This window comes from Anopheles stephensi, chromosome 3 (genome assembly GCF_013141755.1).
Source record: "Anopheles stephensi strain Indian chromosome 3, UCI_ANSTEP_V1.0, whole genome shotgun sequence".
Taxonomy (NCBI): domain Eukaryota; kingdom Metazoa; phylum Arthropoda; class Insecta; order Diptera; family Culicidae; genus Anopheles; species Anopheles stephensi.
The window spans coordinates 58,221,178-58,241,027 of record NC_050203.1 but is presented as its reverse complement, the minus strand read 5'-3'; the positions used below and the strand labels follow the sequence as shown (position 1 = coordinate 58,241,027).

At 42.8% G+C, this 19,850-nt stretch overlaps 1 protein-coding gene across 1 annotated transcript; it reads left to right on the top strand.

The window, feature by feature from the left end:
- The first annotated feature begins 3,111 nt into the window (after positions 1-3,111).
- On the top strand, positions 3,112-10,918 carry LOC118508984. The gene is made up of 5 exons (XM_036048976.1): positions 3,112-3,654; positions 9,132-9,485; positions 9,559-9,874; positions 10,049-10,268; positions 10,506-10,918. Exons 1-5 carry the CDS (start codon positions 3,451-3,453, stop codon positions 10,711-10,713), a joined length of 1,302 nt encoding a protein of 433 aa, XP_035904869.1. The 5' UTR covers positions 3,112-3,450; the 3' UTR covers positions 10,714-10,918.
- Positions 10,919-19,850: the final 8,932 nt, after the last annotated feature.

The window sequence follows — 19,850 nt, the reverse complement described above, 5'->3', positions numbered from 1 at the left end:
TAATCGAATAATTGTTTTCCGAGCGCATGGAGGCCTGGCACACGGCCATTTTGCCACAGTAAATCAACTCGCTCCTCGTTATGTAGCCCACCGTTCCTGTCACCGTGTATAATTAAAACTTTCTTCCTTTCTAGATGGACATTTAAGACCATCGCTTCGCTTGGCTAAAATTGGAAACCAAGGGCTGTGGTCGCGCAATTTGGCCATAGTTTGTAACTAAAACGGTGGTAGCATTAATTAAAATTTCATGTTCGGTTTTTGAAAACTTATACAGGCCAGTTTCGGTTTCTTCCGTAACGGGTTGCCGGTTGCGGAAGATGGTTCAGTTTCCGGTTTTCGCGGTACAGCAATGTCCCACGCCATTTGCGGGTTATTTGTTGGACGAGTGGCTTTGTTTAATTTACCTTTCGCTTGTGGTGGCATGAACTTTGGCGCAGCTTAGCGACAAAATAGGACCCCCCTAATGGCGATCTGGCTGTGGAAAAGGGCCAGGAAAAAAGAACGCTGAGAAAAACAAGCGATGGTCTCGCGACCACACGAACCGGGAGCGAATTGCGGTTTTTCCTCTTGAGCGGATTAGTGTCAGTTATTTCAGTCACGAAAAATACGATGGCCGGTGCGTGATGCCTTGAGGTTCGTGGACAATATATAAAAAAATATTGCTACAATTTTAGAGTTAGAGTAATTTTAGATTTCCAAACTCTAGTTAAGATCATACTCCTTAAATACAGTGATCATACTCCTTATCACTTCTACCCCGAAATCAGTCATTTTTCTGGAGATAGTGATAAAAATAATGATAAATTGATTTTCCTTGGGCACACACAGGAATCTCGGACACTATTGTTTGCCTACCCCGTCCGATTATGGTTGGCCAATTGACGTTCTGAAGCATCTCGATTACTATTCTGAGTGACAACAGACGATTTTCGGCAAGACGTCAGATTTACCGGAAGCGCCGTTCGCTTGTCGCACCCAACAAAGAGCCACGAAAAAAGGCTGAAACACAAACACGAAAGTCATCGTTTTGTGAAGCAGGTTGTTAGGAGGCCCCAGTTTTCGGCCCCACATTATCCCATAAATAAAGAAATCATGATTACGCATCGTGGTTCGAGCTGAGCGACACGGATTGCTCAACGACTATTACTCCCTTCGTCTTTTTTTTAGAACCGTGATGGGACAAAATTGGCAAATTGGCTCGCGCGACCGTCTCGCTACTGTCCGTCCCCTGTTACTGTTGCTTAGGGCCTGTCCCACGTCATTAAGGTACTTTGGACGAGCATATTTCAGTGGATCAATCGAAGCTGCGAGTATGCTGGAGAGTATTTGGGGTGGGAGCTGTTTAAGGCTGGACAATTGAAATAAATGAAAGCAGACAGAGCAAGCTGCAGTTTACATCCGCCTGTGAAAAAATATTATGAAAAAAGTAATATAATCTAAGCATAAATGTAATCCTAGCAGTGCAAGTACCTTTCAACGGTCAATCCGTTGTTGGTAGCCAAGTACTTCCACACCAAAACAATTGACTGGGCCAATTGAGCGTGTTGAGGTTCCCGCGGTCGGGACGGTGCATTGTGTGCGGTAGGTCCAGCTCTGATTCGAAATTTGCCACCAGTAGCCACACAGCGTTTGAAAAAGGTCAAGGTCACAGTCGATGGCGGATGGCGGTTGTCCGTGGCAGTGACATGTCAGCCCACTTACGTGTTGACCCGTTGCATGCAGACAGCATCGAGTGCAGCCGTTAATGCACTCGTACGTTTGTGTGTGTGCATGTGTGACGAATACGAAGAGGAAAAGGGTTATCGACGATACCGTTTAATATCCAGCAGGCGAAGCATTACCCCACCGGGAAATGGTCCTGATGCGCGCGGTGAGTTTATTTGAACGGTGAATATATTGGTTTTCTGCTGTTGGAGTGTGATTTTTGGTCTCTTTTTTAAGATGAAATATTGACCGCTTACTGGCTTCAGTATTTGACCTTATTATCATTTGCCGCCGTTATCATACTCTTCTGTTATCGCACTTACTTGCAGCATTTTGAACGATTTTGCTAAAACAGATAATCACCGGTGACTGTTGGTGCGCATTTTAAATTCATTCATACTTTTACGCCTATTTTTTATCGTCCGTGGTTTTTCACTATCGCAGGCGAAAACAAAAAAGCGCAGTCGATCCGATTAGAGTAAAGCTCGTTTGCACCTTGATTGCACCGTGCTGCTGCGTGTAAAGTATCAAAGTTCTCACCCTAGAGAGCTACTACCGCTGTGGCTGGTTTCTTATCGATGATGGCATCCACCAAAAATATTCGCATTGTGGGGGTGAATGTCTTAGTATTAGGAGAGGTAAAGAGAGCGAAAGATAGAGAAAGGGAACAGAAGCGTCTCATTGCGGCTTAAGCTAAGTTAAAGTCAAATTTGCTCATGGTGCCCCAGAGTGTCATTATCGCTGTGAAGCGTTTAACGATTATGTTTTGAATGGGGCGGTGTTTTGGAAGCGTGACAAGATTTTTAATCTTTGTTTTCGGGAGCTTAAGTGTGGTGTATTTGTTAATCAATAATATTTTAAAAGTTTTTTATAATTATTCGTTTAACATGAAATTGAAATGTGACGGGCTTATATTGATCTATAAATTGATTAGTTACTTATTTAATTATTTTTAATTCATTTACATGGTCTACAATTTATGAGCTGTATATGTTTTTGTATATTAAATTAATAATATATTTATACAATAATTTATTTGTCTTGTTTTGCATTCATTCGTCCACCGCTGTCATTCGACCATCATCATTCCATCTACAAAAATGTTATAAAAGTAGGAGAAACCCTGGACATCATTGGTGTACCAGAGCCGCAATATTTATTAAATTTTAAAACAGTTATTCAACTTTCCCTTACTTTACTTACGTACAATAGTCTGGCAATACCAGTTTGCCAACAAGTAGTGCAGTTTTGGCGCGCTCTTTTCTTGCAACCTTTCGAAGACGAGCCGTTCGTTTTGCTTCTCCATGCAACGGTTCCCGCAATTGTGCACCACAGTAGAAGATGCCAATCCAGTCCACGACGACGAGGCACGAACTGTTCGCGCTTGTTCGGAACGCGCATCCCATCATTCGGTACGGCACGGTTCGTATTCCATCGTCACGCGTTTAGACGCCGACCTGTGGGTGAACTCTGGGCCGATTCGCCGACCAAAGCATCAGTTGTTTCGCACGCCTCGGCACGGTCGGTCCGATAGTAATCTTGCTCGGTACACCTAGTTTAAAAAGGTCGCAGAACGCGTTGAATCGTTTTACGAAGATATCACAGAAATAACGCCGCGTGATCGTACGTTAGCGCGGGACGGGTGCGCGTGCTACCCGCTAGCGTTATCTTCCAGTCACGCGTACACCATTACTTTGGCTTAAAATTGTTTTGGCTGACGAAGTGCCAGATTTACGCGCCCCAACGATGCCTTCCATACCGCCGCCACCGATACGCGACCTGGACGGTTTGCTAGCACCGGTCCTGGCCGACGGAACCCGTGTGGTTGGCTATGAGTCTGAGTTTCTTACCGCCCCTGGGGATAACTACGGTAGCACGATGCTGGCCGTTACGGTGCGTACAACCAAGCGGACCGCTTCATCATCAACTGCCGAAGTCAACGAGCAAAAGGTAAACCGAGGCCGGTAAACGGTGCTGCTTTCCGATGTCTGGCAAAGTGATTGTCGCCTGAAAGTGTAGTTATTTCCGTTCTCTGACATCGATGGCATCTTGAATGTGTGTGTGTGTGTGTGTGGGCTGAAGATCCTCTTAGTTAATGCTAGACGAGGAGTAAATTAATCAAACGGAAATGAATGGAGACGCCTGGTCCTTCACCCGCGCTTACTACCTACTGCTGAGAGTGTTTCTATCGAAAAGCGGGGAAGCTGTGTAGATGGGTAAACCACAGCAAGAAAGGAAACGACCAAGGCAATGAGTACATATTAATCATAACAAAAACCCCCCGTCCGTTACGAACGATCGGAAGAAGCACGTGATGGAGGCGCCTGGTAGCTTTCAGATGAGTGCACAAGCAGATTGCTCTCTCTCTCTCTTTCTCCCTATCGCTATATCTGATACTGTTCATGCGAAAATGTCACAGCAATTAGTGTGCTGGAAGATTCAAACAGTCGGGAAGGGATTCCATTGTGTTCCCATCGGTATTCTCGGGATAGTGACGCAGGGCAAAAATGGGTAATATGATAGCAAAAGCTAGAATATTCACTCCCTTCGGCTTCGTTGAGTGTTTATCGAGAGTGAATGGTTAATCAAATTAAATCCATCTTCTCTTCCATCTTCAATCTTGTGTGCCGTAGGTGCCCGTCCCAAACGATCCCGTGACGAACGAAAGTGTCGAACAACGAATCACACAAGAGTACGTTCACTCCCTTGTGCTTTTCCTTGTGCTGGGTGTAGGGTTAAAGTATGTGATAGGAAAAGCAAAACCCCAAGTCGTAACCATATCCTCAGTGTGTGTGTGTTGTGTCATCGAGGCAATGGGATGGCCTCATAAATTGTAAATTAAATCCTCGCTCGGCATCAAAAAAGCTCTTAGCTCGCATGTGGTAAGGGGCACTGAAGAGACCGGAAGGATGGTGACGGGAGGTATCAGTTGTGTTGAAGATAAATGATGTCGTCTCCTGTTGCTGATCTCGTACACTCACAGCAAAGTGGTACAAAAGCACGTACAACGCAAGGCCAGTGCTGACGGAATCAGAACCGGGTTGTTGTTGTTTTAGCGTGGTTCAAAAGAGCAAACTGTTGAGCTCTCGGGTGGCTCGTTCATTTTTCACCCGGATTTCGATCACAAGAGGGTGGTTTAATGTTGCACATATAAAAATACTAAACCCGTAATCTTATACCATCGTAACGTACCTTCGGAGAAGGAACGAACTATCGATTGCAACATCTTTAGTGCCACAGCCTCAAGTCATAGATCTGCTGATGCGCCATTCTTCACCCGGTGAAGGTGTGAATGTGTAGCTACTCTGGTGCCCTTCTATTAGAGGCTTGTTTTTTTGAGATCTCGATATCTGAAGGGTGCTTATGATTGCGCGTTATTGGTGAAGATTTCTTGAAGAAGCACTCCAAATTCGCTGACATGCTTCCTGTCTTTCAACACATCCAGGATGTGAGATTGGCATGACAAAGCAGTCGAATCGAGTAGATCCGGGATGGAAGCGCGCCGAGTGATGTTCCGTGTTTCGGTTATCTTTAATTGGCATTGATCAATAACTCGCGCTTAAATTTTGACAAATGGATTCGTAATCCAGACGCGCGAAACCATTGCGTGCGTAGCTACGAAAACACGCAGAACACATTAACCATCGACACGGAGCATCCTCATCGGAGCGTCGTGGCCAGGAGATAAACATACCTTTCGGCATCTGCTGGCGATGGTAGCAAACGTCATTCAAATGGACAGATAATGTTATTTAAAGACGCAATCCGTGCAACGTACGGCATCGGTGCGTTTCGGTTTCATTAGAAAAGGCGTGAAAGATTCGCAACCCGAAACGATATTTCAACCCATTCCAATGTGAAAAAATGGCGAAGAAAGGCGATTTTTTTTTCAATCCTCCCCAACAAAACAGGCAACAGGTGAGTTCGTGCCTTGGAAGATGATTTATCGGTCTTCGCCTTAACCCTCTTGCGAGTGCTGTTATCCGCCACGCATTTCGTTGGTCGCCTGTATGTCTTTGTGGCTGGTTGGCGGAAACGGCTGTGCCCTTGAAAGGGGAGCGACCTGGCAGAAAAGGGCTGTTGTTTTGTGATTTATTTTCCATTTTTCTTCCATTTCTTATAACCGTGGGTAGGGGCGGAAAAACAGAAAGCACGTTTCGCGTCGTGATAATGACGTGTCGACGATGGGGATGAAGCAGAGCGAAAGCGAACGATTTTCCTCCAACCACGCGCTAATGGGACGGAACACATTCTCACTTGCCGAATGCAACTCTGTTGCGAGAGTGTTCGTGAGCAGTTTTGGTGTTGGGGTTTTTGCATTGTACTACGAAAAACGTAAATTTTCTATTCGCCCATCTTTATTTGGAGCAAGCAATTAAACAGAAGGAAACATAATTTTCCTTTTTTGCCCTTCTGCAGCGTGGCATTATTTGACGCCCTCGTTCTGGGAACCATTATCGTTGCGCTGTCTCAAACTAGGAGTACACTTAATTATTTTCATAATAATAGACTGATTGTTTAATGATTCGCCGGAATCAAACTTAGCGAGCCAACACACTTTTCGTGGAATTTCGTTCGAGTTTTGAAGCGGATATTTTAAACGCTTTTCACGGAATGTTAGTTGGTATGCGTTGTTCGTGCGGCCGAGTAAAAAAAAGGAAAACAAGAAAAGGGCAAAAATAACAACATCATCATTGTCTTTTTTTTGTGTTTGCTCCCTTTTTTTGTGTGCATCTCGTCCTATTCGACATGTACCACTCAAAAGCCATCCTTCAGGGCATCGTTTCTTCCATAATGTAAGATCAGCTTAGTGGGCTCGAACGCTGGACCACTGATTGCTCCTCGGGGTAGTGTTTCATTAAATTTTTGACCTGCTGAAATTTCAACCCCCTTTCCATTTCGAACCTACCGGTGCAGGGGGTTTGAGTGCGAAAAATAAGTGAGATGGGAGACGGTGACAGGCAAAAAGAAGCAGGCCAGGCTTGAACTGTACAAATCGAAATTGGGGCTTTTTTTTGGTTCACTTGGTTTCTTGCTGTTTCTGCTTTGTCGGGAAATGGTTTGCCGGAAACAGCTGCTTATAGAAAGACAGCATGTCCACCACCAGTTAGCCTTCCCACCCCCCCAGACGTGTAACGACGTCAACTTCACTTACACTTTGTGCCGAGTGTCGAAGTGATTTATTGAAAGCATTTCTTTCCTTGCTTTTTTGTTGTTGTGCTTATTCATTTTCCTTCAACTGCACCATTACCGTAGCAGGCACCCCGTAAAAGTGTAATGCTTGAGTTGATGCAAATTGAGCATTTTTTTTCTCTCTCTCTCTCTCTCTCTCTCTCTCTCTCTATGGCAGCCCTGTTTGCCTTTTCAATCGCTACTTTAAAGATGTTTGTGTGCCATTTTCGATTGTCGATGCTGTGCGTGGAATGGTTTTCTTAAAGAGAGCGGGCCCTTAGTTTGTATGCTTTACGATGTAGTAAAATCTTTGATGGTTTACCACATTTATGCATCTATTTTATATCAATTTATATTCTGCTTACCGAGCACAATATGCACGTCCTTCAAATCCAATTGTACTCTATTTTACTACAGAATAACCTTATAGAATGCTAGATGAATCTAGGACAAGGTGTTTTTTTTATGGACTCAGTTAAAAGACCTGGACTCAGTTAAAAGCTGACAAAAACATCATTGGGGTCTATAGCCTCGTATTTGAAGAACAAAAAAGGAGCAGCTACAACGACGAGCTGCTATTTCTGACTTGCTTTGACTTGATTGTTCAGATGTACAGATGCACAACGACCTCAACAGCGAATTAAAATTGCTCATGGACCCATGAGCTGATCACGTCATGCGAACGTCACCAGACTATCCATCCCATAATGTTTTTTAGACCACAAGCACAACATCTCAACACAGTCTCCTGGTAGGTAGGTTCGAAGTAGGTTCATCTGAGCACAAGACTCTTGCAGTAAGATAAGACCAAAGTTATAGGCTTCTTTACTCTTTTAATTCAATTTTGCTCGAATCATTCACGTAAGAAATAGTCCCTGTGCAAATAATGCGAGTACTTGCCGGACAGCTTTTTGGCAGTAAGATGATAACTGAGACATGGGTGCCATTTAAAGTCTTTTATTTGTAGACCTTTACGATCAGTTGATTTACCGTCTTGACTACAGTATGATTCAATAAGGATTCAAACCCCTCCGATAGGTTTACAAAAAAATATTGACAACGCGCTCGCTGCTATTTTTGACAAGCGTCATAAGCCGCTTATTCTGAGTGATTTACACTTGGATGGGTTCGTCCTAGACACAGATGATGTCTATTTCATCAATGATCTTCATCACCATTTGGGAGGATGCTTAGGTCATTGGGTTGTACCTAGGAAATCCTCATGTATTCTCTAATACATTTTACACCCGAAGAACTCAACTTGATGATTGACGGTTAGAATTTTACATTTTACACTGGAAATGAGAAAATATTTTAAAGTCTACGAGCATGATATTTGAAGGGACTATGATCAATATCGGATAGCATAAAATAAGAAGATATCCGAAGCATTTTTCCAACTACGTCATCCATCGTCGTCTTCTTACTTGGTCTAACGAGCTCTTATTCGACCATGTCTGCCATTGCTGGTTTACTAGACTTATTGATACCGCATAGCTGGAGGGTCACTCCTCACTATGGGGGAACACCAAACAATTACAATATACATCGGACTTCATCGCAATTTTTTGGGCTTTATCAATCATAAGTGCATGTCATTAGACGAATAATTTATGTCCTCAGCTTCAGCTAATACGTTGTCGAAGCACTAAAATCTGTGAAGGCAATTGAGAACCTAGACTATATCGTGAAATAAATTTGAAAGGTCTTTAGCTCCTATTTAAATGCCTTTCCGAATGTCTCTTATTTTGGTTACCCCCTCATTGCGATATTCTGGGCGATGAAAATGCCAACAAATTGGTCAAAAAAGTAGCTTCAAAAGTTCAACCTTTCTCGAAAATTTCAGCTAATCCTCCAATGCTTCTGCCAACTATCTGTGTTCAAAGATTGAATCTCAGAATTTTTGTTTTTTTTTATTTATTTCGTGTATGACGGCTCGACGCCGTATACTCAAGAATCTCAGAATCTGCCGAGCTGTGAATCTTATCATCGGGCATATTGATGTTTGAGAGGTCCTGCTTGTTTCTCCGGGTGAATACAAATCATAGAACGAGATCAATATGCATATTATTTATCGTATGTAAAGCATTCTAAAAGTGTCGTTTTATTCTTGCGCAATGGGAACTTATGCTACAATTTCTGGACTACCATACTTATTGAGAATTATTGTTGAAAAACAAGCGAGTTCTGTTTAATTACGATATGTACATTTTTAAACAAGTAGCATTAAATCCTTCGTTCAACACCTCCAACAGGATCACACAGAAACAGACGAGGAGTTACTGCACCTTGTCGCCAAGATGCGCCCAAGCAGCGAGGAGTTCCTCGAGATCTTTCAAATCGACACCACCTTCGTGAAGGAAGCGGCCGTGTATCTGAAGATCGTACCCACCCTGCTCGCTCTGCAACGCGAACAGGGCTACGACGGTGAGGATGAGCTGATCGATGTGTTCTGCCGCTGCTACAACGCCCGCGTATCACTTGACCCATCGGTCGAAAAGGTAGACCAGGACGGTGTGATGCTGTTCGAGAACCTGAAGCTGGCCGGATACGTCACGGCCGACCGTCGCCAAGGGTTCAATCGAGTGCTGGCACGGTACGTGCTGCAGGTAAGCATCGTCCCCCAAACGCACGCATGTTGAAGTGAGTCTTTGTTTTAATGCCGTTCCCCCGTTTCTACAGAAACTGGCCCTGTTTCATGCGATCCCGATAGCGTTACGCTACCTGAAACCGGAAGTGTTCGAGGCGGGCATCCATAAGTACCTCGTTAAGATTGATATCGATGCGGGCCTGAGCCCCGAGACGCTGCGACAGATGATGGATGTGTTTCGGCAGGACATCGTGCGGACCGGTGTGGAGCCGGGGCTAGCCGAACGGGCTCACGCCAAGATAAACGAGTGCCATCGACGCCAGGCGCAGCTAATCTCGGACCAACTGACCGTCTACTGTACGATGCTGCACAACGACCTGTGGGTGAACAACATGATGATTAAATATGGTAATGTGGTTTTTCCAATTCCCGACGGACAGGCCTGTCGAGATGGTCTGTTAAGACGCCCTATCAAAATCATAAACACTAACAAAGCGAGTGTCCTTTTTGTTGTTTTGTTCTATTTTTACTTCCTATTTTGGCGACCCATTTCACGCGTATCGGCGGCGTTCGGACGCTCAGACCCGGACGGGAAGACACCGTGCAGCTTGAAGTTTGTCGACTTCCAGCTGATTCAAATGGACTCACTCGTACGGGACGTTATTTTCTTCATCATCACCAGCGTCAACGATCCGGAGCTGGAAACGCAGCTGGACGGCTACTTCGAGTATTACTTCGAGCAGCTGGCCGCCAACATGGAACGACTGCAGTTTCCCAACCCGGAGGACTTTACGCTCGAAAGGTGGGTCTGGTGTTCCTTTTGTTTTTGGGGAAGATGGGATGGAATCGTATTAGGTTTCCGCTGTTTGCCAGAAGTGTTTTGCCCTCAGAGCCAGCCAGTTGGCCCCGTGGGCGAAACCGAAAGCAATTAATTATCGGCACGCATGGCCGCTGACAAACCTGGTGGGTGGGACATTCTATTTTTCTTTGTTAATTTTTTGTGTTTGTTTTTCCATTTTTGGATGGCCACGGATTGCAGCTTTCGGGAGGAGATCGATCGGGTGGCACCGTACGAGCTGTACCACATCGTATCGATGCTACGCGTTGTACTGGCGCGCAAAGAATCGATCCCGGACCAAAGCGAACAGGACGCGGCACTGTTTTTCAACGATAATCTGGTGGAGGAGGATTACTATCGGCGGCTGGAGGTGACGCTCCGAATTTACGATCAGCGGGGCTGGATATAAACGTGGCAGACGGGAGGGGGAGTCGATGCTGGACAATTAAAGTAACGGTTTAAAGCTAGAAAGGAAGTGTTCAATTACGCCTAATAGTGGTCTCAATGGAATGGACGATTGATTGTAAATAGGATAAAGGATGAGACGATAAATGGTAATTTATATCACGTAATTAAATAGGTGAAAAATAAAAATATATTCGTAATAATCGAAATTTTCCGATCGCTTTTTGCTTCATTTTTATTTTTTCATTTTTGTGGAAAATTTGCAATTGGCATAATAGCAAATAAAAAATCTTCTACGTTGGAACCACATCTTCCAAAGGTCTCGGCTTGTCTTCTCTGGCTAGCCTTGACTTGATGGTTCATTGATCCGCACCGAATGAAAAAAAATATCCTTGGTAAATTGGCAATTTTAAACAGCGACTTTAAGCAACGAATATCTCTCAGACTAGAGAGAAATTAAAATACGAAATACCCAAGAGAGAAATGGTCAGGGTAGTAATCTTCGTTGACATGACTTATTTGGAACTCATTTAGAACTGATTCCAAGAACAATTAACAGCTGAAGATGAGATTGCAAGCTACGAGTGACCTGTTGTTTAAAATTATCTGACGATTGTTTGCAGAAGTTAGCATTTTTGGCGAAAAAAACTTAATCTTACGTGAGTGATTGTTCTGAAAACTAGCCTTAAATCTCTATATAAATCAGCAACCTGAGCTGGAGAGATCCCATTACTGTCCAGTCCATTTAAATTGAAACATAACAAAGCTTGATGCGAATACCATGAATCTTTGTACTTGAAAACAGAATACACTGAACACTAAGTACACTTCGATACAAAAATAACTAATTTGAAAAAATGGAGAATTTACTCTGAAATACTACGTTTGAATAATTTAAAATACGTTAAACAGCTTAGTTTTAAAGAAACAAGTTTTCCAAACACTTTATATTTTCCCTTACAATTAAAACTTTGGACAGTAGCTGAATGATTTTAAATTATTTTTAAAGTTAAATAGAATCCTAAAAATATGAGCAATATCTGGTTAAGCCGTCCTTTACGAATAATAAAAAAAACTTATTGCTTTAAATAATAATTAATTAATTAATGAAATAATTTGGAACAAAACGACGTCGAGCAGTAACTGTTCGTAATTATATTTTAAACAAATATTTAACTTATTTATTGTTTATTTTCATTTACATAAACTATTCTGATTTAAAATAAAAGGAATAATAATTAGACAACGGTTGTACATTTCGTACATACAACCGGTACTACCGGTAATTTTGTGTCTTGAGTGAGCTTCCGAGCTTAAAGCTTGCAATCGTCGAGCTTAAAGCATCACCCCTTGAGCTTTGCTGCCTGTATGTCACTTTTATTGCCATCTCTTTCTATGCGACGTAAGACGTTTGAACGATCGGCATAGCTCAGTTGAATGAGGTGGAACAGCAAAATTTTAAATATTTATTTATTTATTATTAAGTAAGACGGCTCGTAGCCGTATTATCTCTTATGCTGAATTCCTACAACAAGCACAGGAAATTTCCTTCCTGGGGTTCGCCTTATAACGAGCATGCTAGAATGGCAATAATTATTGTTATAATAAAAAAGTGTATTAATTTAAAACATTTTCATGCCTCGCTAAGATTGTTGTAATAAGTTTTAAAAGCTTACATTTAGCGAACGAATCCCTGGCAGAGAATCTTTGCACCGTTGAAGAAACCTCCGCTTGAAGGCTTCTGTCGAGGGGGACTCTCTACACTCTGCTTTAAAGGACGAGATCAACAAGTCTCTTTCTAAAGGCCTCGCCCTAGGGATCTGGATCAAGGAACCTTAGCCATAAGACCTCGTCTTAGAGGACTCTTCCATAGCAACCTCGTCTAATGATCCTCGTTAAGGATACTTTCTCAGAGAGTCTCATATAAGAAGCGTCGCCCAAGCAGACTAAGACGCCTCAATTCCAAAGAATTTGAAGTGAAGTGTGCCAACTTTCAGTTTCCTAGTAATACCTCAACAATAATTCATAAATACTGCCGTACAAATACTTCCTAAGGCGTAATAAAACCTTTCTTAAAAATCTTTATTTAGTGCGAAGGATAAGTATTCAAACGCGATCTAATGTAACAGTAGCCATCGAACATCATTCTTTAACAACACCTCTTATGCGTTCCAGATCCATTAATTACTGCAATAAATGAGAAATCCTATTAAACAAAAGCATGTTGGCGATTGAGATTCATGTCTGCGCTCCCCCGTTCACACTGTCGTCACACGTGTTCGGGTAGGTCAGGAAATGGATACCACTCGAAGCAGCCGCGCACTCTGCATCGGTCGCCCCAAACCCACGAAGCAAAACCATCCCGTACCGGGGAATCGTTTATTTTTATCTGATTTTCCTTCCCTTTCTCCTCGGCATCGGCTACCGTACCGTACGAAAAACACTTTCATCGATTGTCTTTTGGCGTCCGTCTAACAGCCGGATCATTCTTCCGGCCTGAGACGAGATAGTCACACTCGGAGTCTGCAGGCGGCTCTGCTCTCACTTCACAGGCGCATCGTGTTGGGCGAATTGTGAAAAAAATTTAAATGGTTTCATTTACCACGCTGCAATCGTTCATTATGTAACGTACGATCGCGTCAAACGTACGAAGCGCTGCGCTGCATAATGATTGGCTTGCCCGTTTCTGGACTTCGAGGTCATGGAAGAGGCGCAGATAAGGCAGTGATGAAAATGAAACCCATAGTCTGCCCCATATAAAGGTCCCGTTTGCCATTTATCACAATAAAAATTATCACACAAACACACCCGTTCATGGGACGCGTGAATCTAGCACGATGCCCTGCCGGCCAACGTTTCGCAGAGTGATTCCCGACTGGCAATTAATTTATCAAACCTGTTTTCTTTTTCTCTTCACACGCTTTTACGCTTTTCTAGGGAAAAGTGAAACAAAAAAAAAAGTGGAGAATGGAGAAAATCATCATCGACATAAATTTTATGCGGCGTATGAATGGAATGGATGATTAAATGAACCGGGGGACAGGACAAGAGAGTCCGAGCGACCAGTTTTCTGCGATCGACACCGTGGAGTGTGGTCGGGGATTGGGGCTGGGATCAGGCGGCTACAGGTTACGAGCTGTCGGATGCAATTGACCCAAGTCTGAGATCCCCCGGTGAAACATGAGCACTGAATGCATAATGAATGTATGTAGATAATAAATGGTAACACACGCATCGGTGCAACAATGTGCAACAGCAGAGGCCCAACCAACGAAGCCCTAGCGAAGCTCGAGGGTTGTGTTGAGGCCAGCGATAGGTTACTATTTAGTGCATTATCGTTATGCTTCAGCTCAATCAAATGCCACCGATGATTATACATTTATTGTGCAATCATTAAAATTCTCCACACGCTGACGAAGCGAATATAATTACTGTACTGATCCATAAAAAGCTCACTGACTGTACCAGGAATAATTAGCAACAATCGAAATGCCATTGAAATGTGAAATGGCTTTTTTTTATCTGAAGGAATTTTCTCGACCATTAACAAGGTCAACGTACGGTACGATAGGACTGTGGGGGGTGTGGGAGGAAAATTTGGGAAAAAATTTACGTGAAAAAACCAATTTCAGCTGCACTTTTAAGGCTGTTGAATTGTACCTCGCAGTTACTGAGAACCGTTCCAGACGCTTTCCCGCTACGTTACATGCAGGTAGACGCAACAGTCAGGTAGGCGTACTCTGCCGTTTGCAGACGGCTGGAAATTAAACTCCAATGGAAAAAAAGACTCTCGATTGAGAGGCACCCTGGAAGTGCCGATCAACGTTTTGAACTCAACCGAATGTCCTTGAAACGGATCAAGTAAATTCCTATTCAAAGAAGCATCGTTCCATATTCAATTGTTCGCTTCTCGCAAGAACACCGGCCGTTCAAGGGGCATTCTTAAGAAGGGTAGTACCAGCTTCCGGGTGATGATGAAACTGATAGTGACCGAGCTCTTTGATGGCCAAAGGCAATGAACCCGAGTTATCGCCCGAGGAAAGAAAGCGATTGTTGTTCACACTCGACAGAAGAATGGTGGCAGCAAAAGGGCGCACAAGAAAGATTATTATTTTTATTTTAAATAGTAAATAATGCACTTTCAATGCGGCCAAAGGCATTTTTATTATCATTTTAAGAAAAGGTAAAACAAAATATTTTCATTTCATTGTCATCGAGCAGAATGCAAACAGACATCCGTCGCAGGTTGTTTATAGCAGAACAAAATAAATCAATTCAAGGGGGAAAATTGACCCAACCGCTGTTGTTGGGAGTCTGCTCACTGCCCCATCAGCTGTTTGAGATGAGAAAAAAAATCGGTAGTAAAATATCATTAGCACCAGCAGTCGGTTGGCGCCAGTATGGGAAGGAAAACATCAATATTGGGTAACGGTGCAATGCATTTTTTGTTTTTGTTGTTTACTTATTGTTGTTCCTCCATTCTCTTTGTTCGATCACGCAAATGTGGCCACAGTGAATGGTCAGCAACCTCATCCAAGGTAGCACCACAACCACCAACCATCCATCAGTCAAGTGCTGCAGCTGCGAGAAAGCTGCAACACTGCATATGTGTCACGTCATCATCTTCGACCGTTTGCCGTGAGGGGTTGTGGCGTCCTTGAGTCGGCTCGCTCGGTTGGTATGCATCGATGGGGAAGGATGATTTTACAGGATCAAGGGCTGTTAATACCGCTCGAGATGTGCGAACGCATTACAAGTGTCGTATGAAGAGCAGCGTACTGCTGAACGTGGGCAGCCAGCTACGCCCAGCGATGGAATGGAAGCCGTTTGGATTAAATGCCATTTTCCGGACAACAATATAGCAAAGTGGATGTGGAGGTTTGTGCGTGCTGGTGCGTTTTAAAACTCTTCAAAAGATTATCGATACTCGGCGTAAATAGAGAATTGTGAGCACACTTTGCCAACTGCTGTTATCTAATCCTCTGGGAAGCTATAGGAGGCTGATTTGCCTCTCTTGACATTGCTTACGGGCGAGCCCGAAGCGGAGGTGAGCTTGGTGTTTTAAGTCTTTGCATGGAGTAGGCATTCTTAGATGTTTTTCGAGGTGGTTCAGATGCAATTTAGTTTTAGCTACACTTATAAAATGTGAATTAATTAACTGGTTTGTAACATTCACTGTTGAAAGAGATGTGCAACAAGCCTATGGATAGCTTCAATAATATTTTGTTTGAGTGATTGATGTTGAGGTATAGCAAACATTTTTGTTTTAGATATTTGGCCGTCAAAACTGAGATTATTCTGTACAGCATACTTCTTCTTTGTTGACTTCACGACTTCACGACCTCGGTCATGGCCTTTCTTTTCTGGTATACTAGACTTATTGGTATAGTTGACATAGTTGGATATTGATGTAGCTGATATAATTGACATAGACATGATAGTCAGTGCTCACTACGGGGGGATGGGTTCGGATCATCCAGTCAAGGATTTGAATACCGGTCCTGTTGTATGAAGATTGGCGCCACTATCATCGGGTCGTCCCATCCCACAATAATATGTACTTATAATTCCAACTGATGTGTCTCCCGCAAACAATTATTTTTAGTCTCGTCTGCTGTGAATGAGTTCTCACAACAGCCTGTTGTTTGTAAACACAATTCTGGAGGAAGCCTGGAAAAATCAGAGCATCATCCTTCAAATCTCACCTTGCTTATATTCGCCCTGTTCGGGACATGCCTTGCAAAAGCGACTAAGAATTTAACAGGAGACTGAAAACCCCGCATTTCGAGGGTATTTCAACCGCCATGCTCAACTTCTTGATATCTCTAATAATAAACCTTTCTAGGACCTCGCGAAAGATGGTTGTTCGAAATGAAAGTAAAAAGCTGACTTTAACCAACTCATACCTACCAACAGTCAAGCTGCCCCTTCTTTGAGTTCTGCAGTGAAGATTTTCAGGTCGTGAAGCAGTCATCATCAGAAGAAGACTCTCATTAAACCGTCCAAGAAGAATGGCATGTCCAATGTTATGAATCGCACAGTGGACTATGCTGTTTATGGGGAGAATGAATTTCCTGATGTTGAATGTGACTCCTTTGAACTTTTTTAATTACTAATAAATTGTGAAGAGTCATAAAACAAAAAATGATTTGTTTTTATTCAGTTGCTGATCAAAGTAAAGTCTTTCAACAAATGATGGCAACAAATGATTATTTATAGTCCCAGTACTCCCATACACTTCTAAGCCAGAAGTATATTTATTTCTGTCCCGAATTGGAAGTATATTTAAATCGGGTTCCAGACCAAGAAACTGAGAAGATTTCTTGTCATTTAAGAGTATTTAGAAAGATTCCTCCAGTGTCAGCTCTACATTGAACAAATTATTGTACAGCTAATGTGACACTGATAGGCTGGTCATTACGCCTAAATTTAGATGGAGTGATAGCGTTGATGCTTTCCCCAGAATTGTCGGCAGACGAACACTAGAAGACTCGTATTATTGTAGCAAGCCAATACCTTGAAGCGATTGTAGCGACTGATAAGTAAATAAAAATGAGATTTTTAGGATTTTTATTGTACTTTTTATACCTAAAATCGAAGATTTAACTATACAATAATCAGGTTGTTGATGTTTAAAAAATTAGAAAGACTTTGGACAACTGGGGTCTCTTACGTCTTACGTATGGCAGGATAAGGATGGTGAAGGATAAATGATTGGTTTCGGAGGCGTAAGGAAATGTTGAGGTATTTCTCACCTTCGTACTTTGGAAGTATCTGACTATTTGAGGTAGTTGAATCTACTTTAAGCGGTAAGGTAACTTAATCCTTTTTATTATGGGGCCGCCAGACTACACATCGAATGCGGCACATGGTTTATTTTGATTCCCCTCAATTTTTTGTCTTTTCGTTTTTTTATGACTTGTTTAGATTTTTTGGTATAAATCAGATTTTCTTAAAAATTCTAATACTTTTTTCTCTTCCTTTGAATCTTGTCCTAGGATGGAGTCTTTGCTGTTTTTTTTTGCTTGAGTTGTATACAGCAATCAGGTGATGTCTATAAACTTTATTTTGTATATCTGGTTGAAATATATTTATATTTATTTTATAAGAACATTAGTAACATTATGAAAACACCCGCAGACGTTTCAGTACCGAATTATCATAATTCCATGATTTGTGAAGCAAATAATGAAAAGTCCAAGCAGCTTACACCGAAATCCGATTAAAAGCCACCGCCGTTCGACCGTTGATTGGAAGCTGCAAAGCCATTTGGGCCACTGTAGGCAAAAGCGTCCGGTGTGTTCGAGCCCACCAAAAATTTTGCTGTCTCATCCAGGTGCAAAACAAAGAGCCAAACGAGTTTGACAAGCTTATGGACAAAACGGCAGCAGAGAGCACGGAGGATGAAAAACCCAAAGCCAAAAGCCAAAATAATACAAAACAATGCGGCCCAACAACATCCGATGTTGTGATGGGGGTACGCACGAGTAATTCAGGTTTTTGCGCATAGCGCGAGCCAGCGTCAGTTACCAAGCGCGATCCGAATGCGCACACAGCTCCACGGGTGTATATTGTCGCGTATTGGCAATGTTGTTGATGGGATCGGGTTGCTGTGTGCGTAAGGAGCACGTTATGTAATTTGTATTATTTTTAGTGCTTTTCAATCTACCCACACACAAGCACACACACAGAGATTCAACTTGTTCGCCCTTCCATGGGTAGGTCCAAAAGGCCGAACACGATCGCGAAATAACGTGCTGTAGCTCTTGCAGCTAATGGTTTGCTGGTTGGTAAAAGCAGAAAAGTCATTCTGGGGTCATCGGTTTAAAGATTTTTAAAGGAGAAAAAAAGAGAAGAAAACTAAGCCGTCCGTTGTCCAAGATGCGAAGGATGCTGGTCGAAAATAAGGTGGCGTGATGTTTGGCTTTGAAGGTCATCCAGTTTGCTGATCAACGATCACGTATCCCTGCTGAGCGTCGGGATAAACACGACAAGAAATGTTTCGCCAGCATGCTGCGAGGGATTCAACATCAAAATATTTCTCAGTAAAAAGACAAACAAATGTCTCAAAGCGTTCAATGATAAGCTCATTATCAATTCAAATGAAACAGCTTGATAAATGGATTAAAACTCATTGGGTGTTGTTGTCTGTTCTCAGTTTCTACTTCATAATGCATCACTGCGCGAGGTGACATCTCCAAACTAAGACAACGATCAAGAATTCACAACACATCGCTCATCAACACTATCGATTAACGTTTGAAAATACTGATAACGACCCAACAGACACACCTTCCAACCGGGTGCTGGATATTAATAAAAACTCACACTTTGGCTAGCATTCGTAAACTGAATGCATTCGGACCACGAAAACGCACAGTAGCCCGCAATCAAATCGGAACCGATTTTAACGAGCATAACGAGTGTTTTATGTGCCGCTACTACTGCTGCTGTTGTTTTGGCATGCCCCATCCATCCGCCCTGCGTGATCTACCCGACCAACATCGTGACCGTCGTCCGTGAACCGCCGCCCAATCTTGCGGTTTTATGACAATTTTATGGGACAGTTTTATGATCGTTTAATCGGTTCGAAGCGAGCTAGTTTACATGGCACGCATGGTTGGTGGTGGTTGAATATTTGGTAGTTTGGGAGTTTTTTTTTCTGAGCCGATCGCCTCTCCTCTATTACAATATTGTCGGCATTAAAAATCCACTCGAAGCAAGTGGAAGGCGGGTGTGTTTAACTAATTGCTCTATCAGTCAGGACCACACGCAACAAAATGGGACCTGACCATGATTGGAATGGTAATAAATTATAATTTTGTAAACATTCTCTCCGGCAAACTCCCAGCCGATGAAAAATTAAAATTAACGGAAATTCTCAAAGGAAACTGCCCGAAAAAAATGGATCCCCCCACCTCAAATCTTAAGGGTGACTTCAACGCTCACCCGAACGTCATTGAAGCGGTCTCTTGTGTAAACACCAGCGTAAAACAGCTGAGATACAAATAAAAGAAATATGACCGAGAGGCATTTCTGTTTTGCCGCTTTTGCGCTTCACCTACATTGCCCGCTACACCTGTCAACGGGTGGCATTCCAGCACTGGCAGCAACAATCTCTTAGCGCCGTTACGATGACGC

What these genes read in the sequence shown, in the direction of transcription:
- LOC118508984 (XM_036048976.1), top strand. Translation starts at nt 3,451, where the DNA reads ATGCCTTCCATACCGCCGCCACCGATACGCGACCTGGACGGTTTGCTA. An exon ending in CCGAAGTCAACGAGCAAAAG is followed by an intron (nt 3,655 to 9,131) that starts GTAAACCGAGGC and finishes CACCTCCAACAG; the next exon opens with GATCACACAGAAACAGACGA. An exon ending in CAACATGATGATTAAATATG is followed by an intron (nt 9,875 to 10,048) that starts GTAATGTGGTTT and finishes TCGGACGCTCAG; the next exon opens with ACCCGGACGGGAAGACACCG.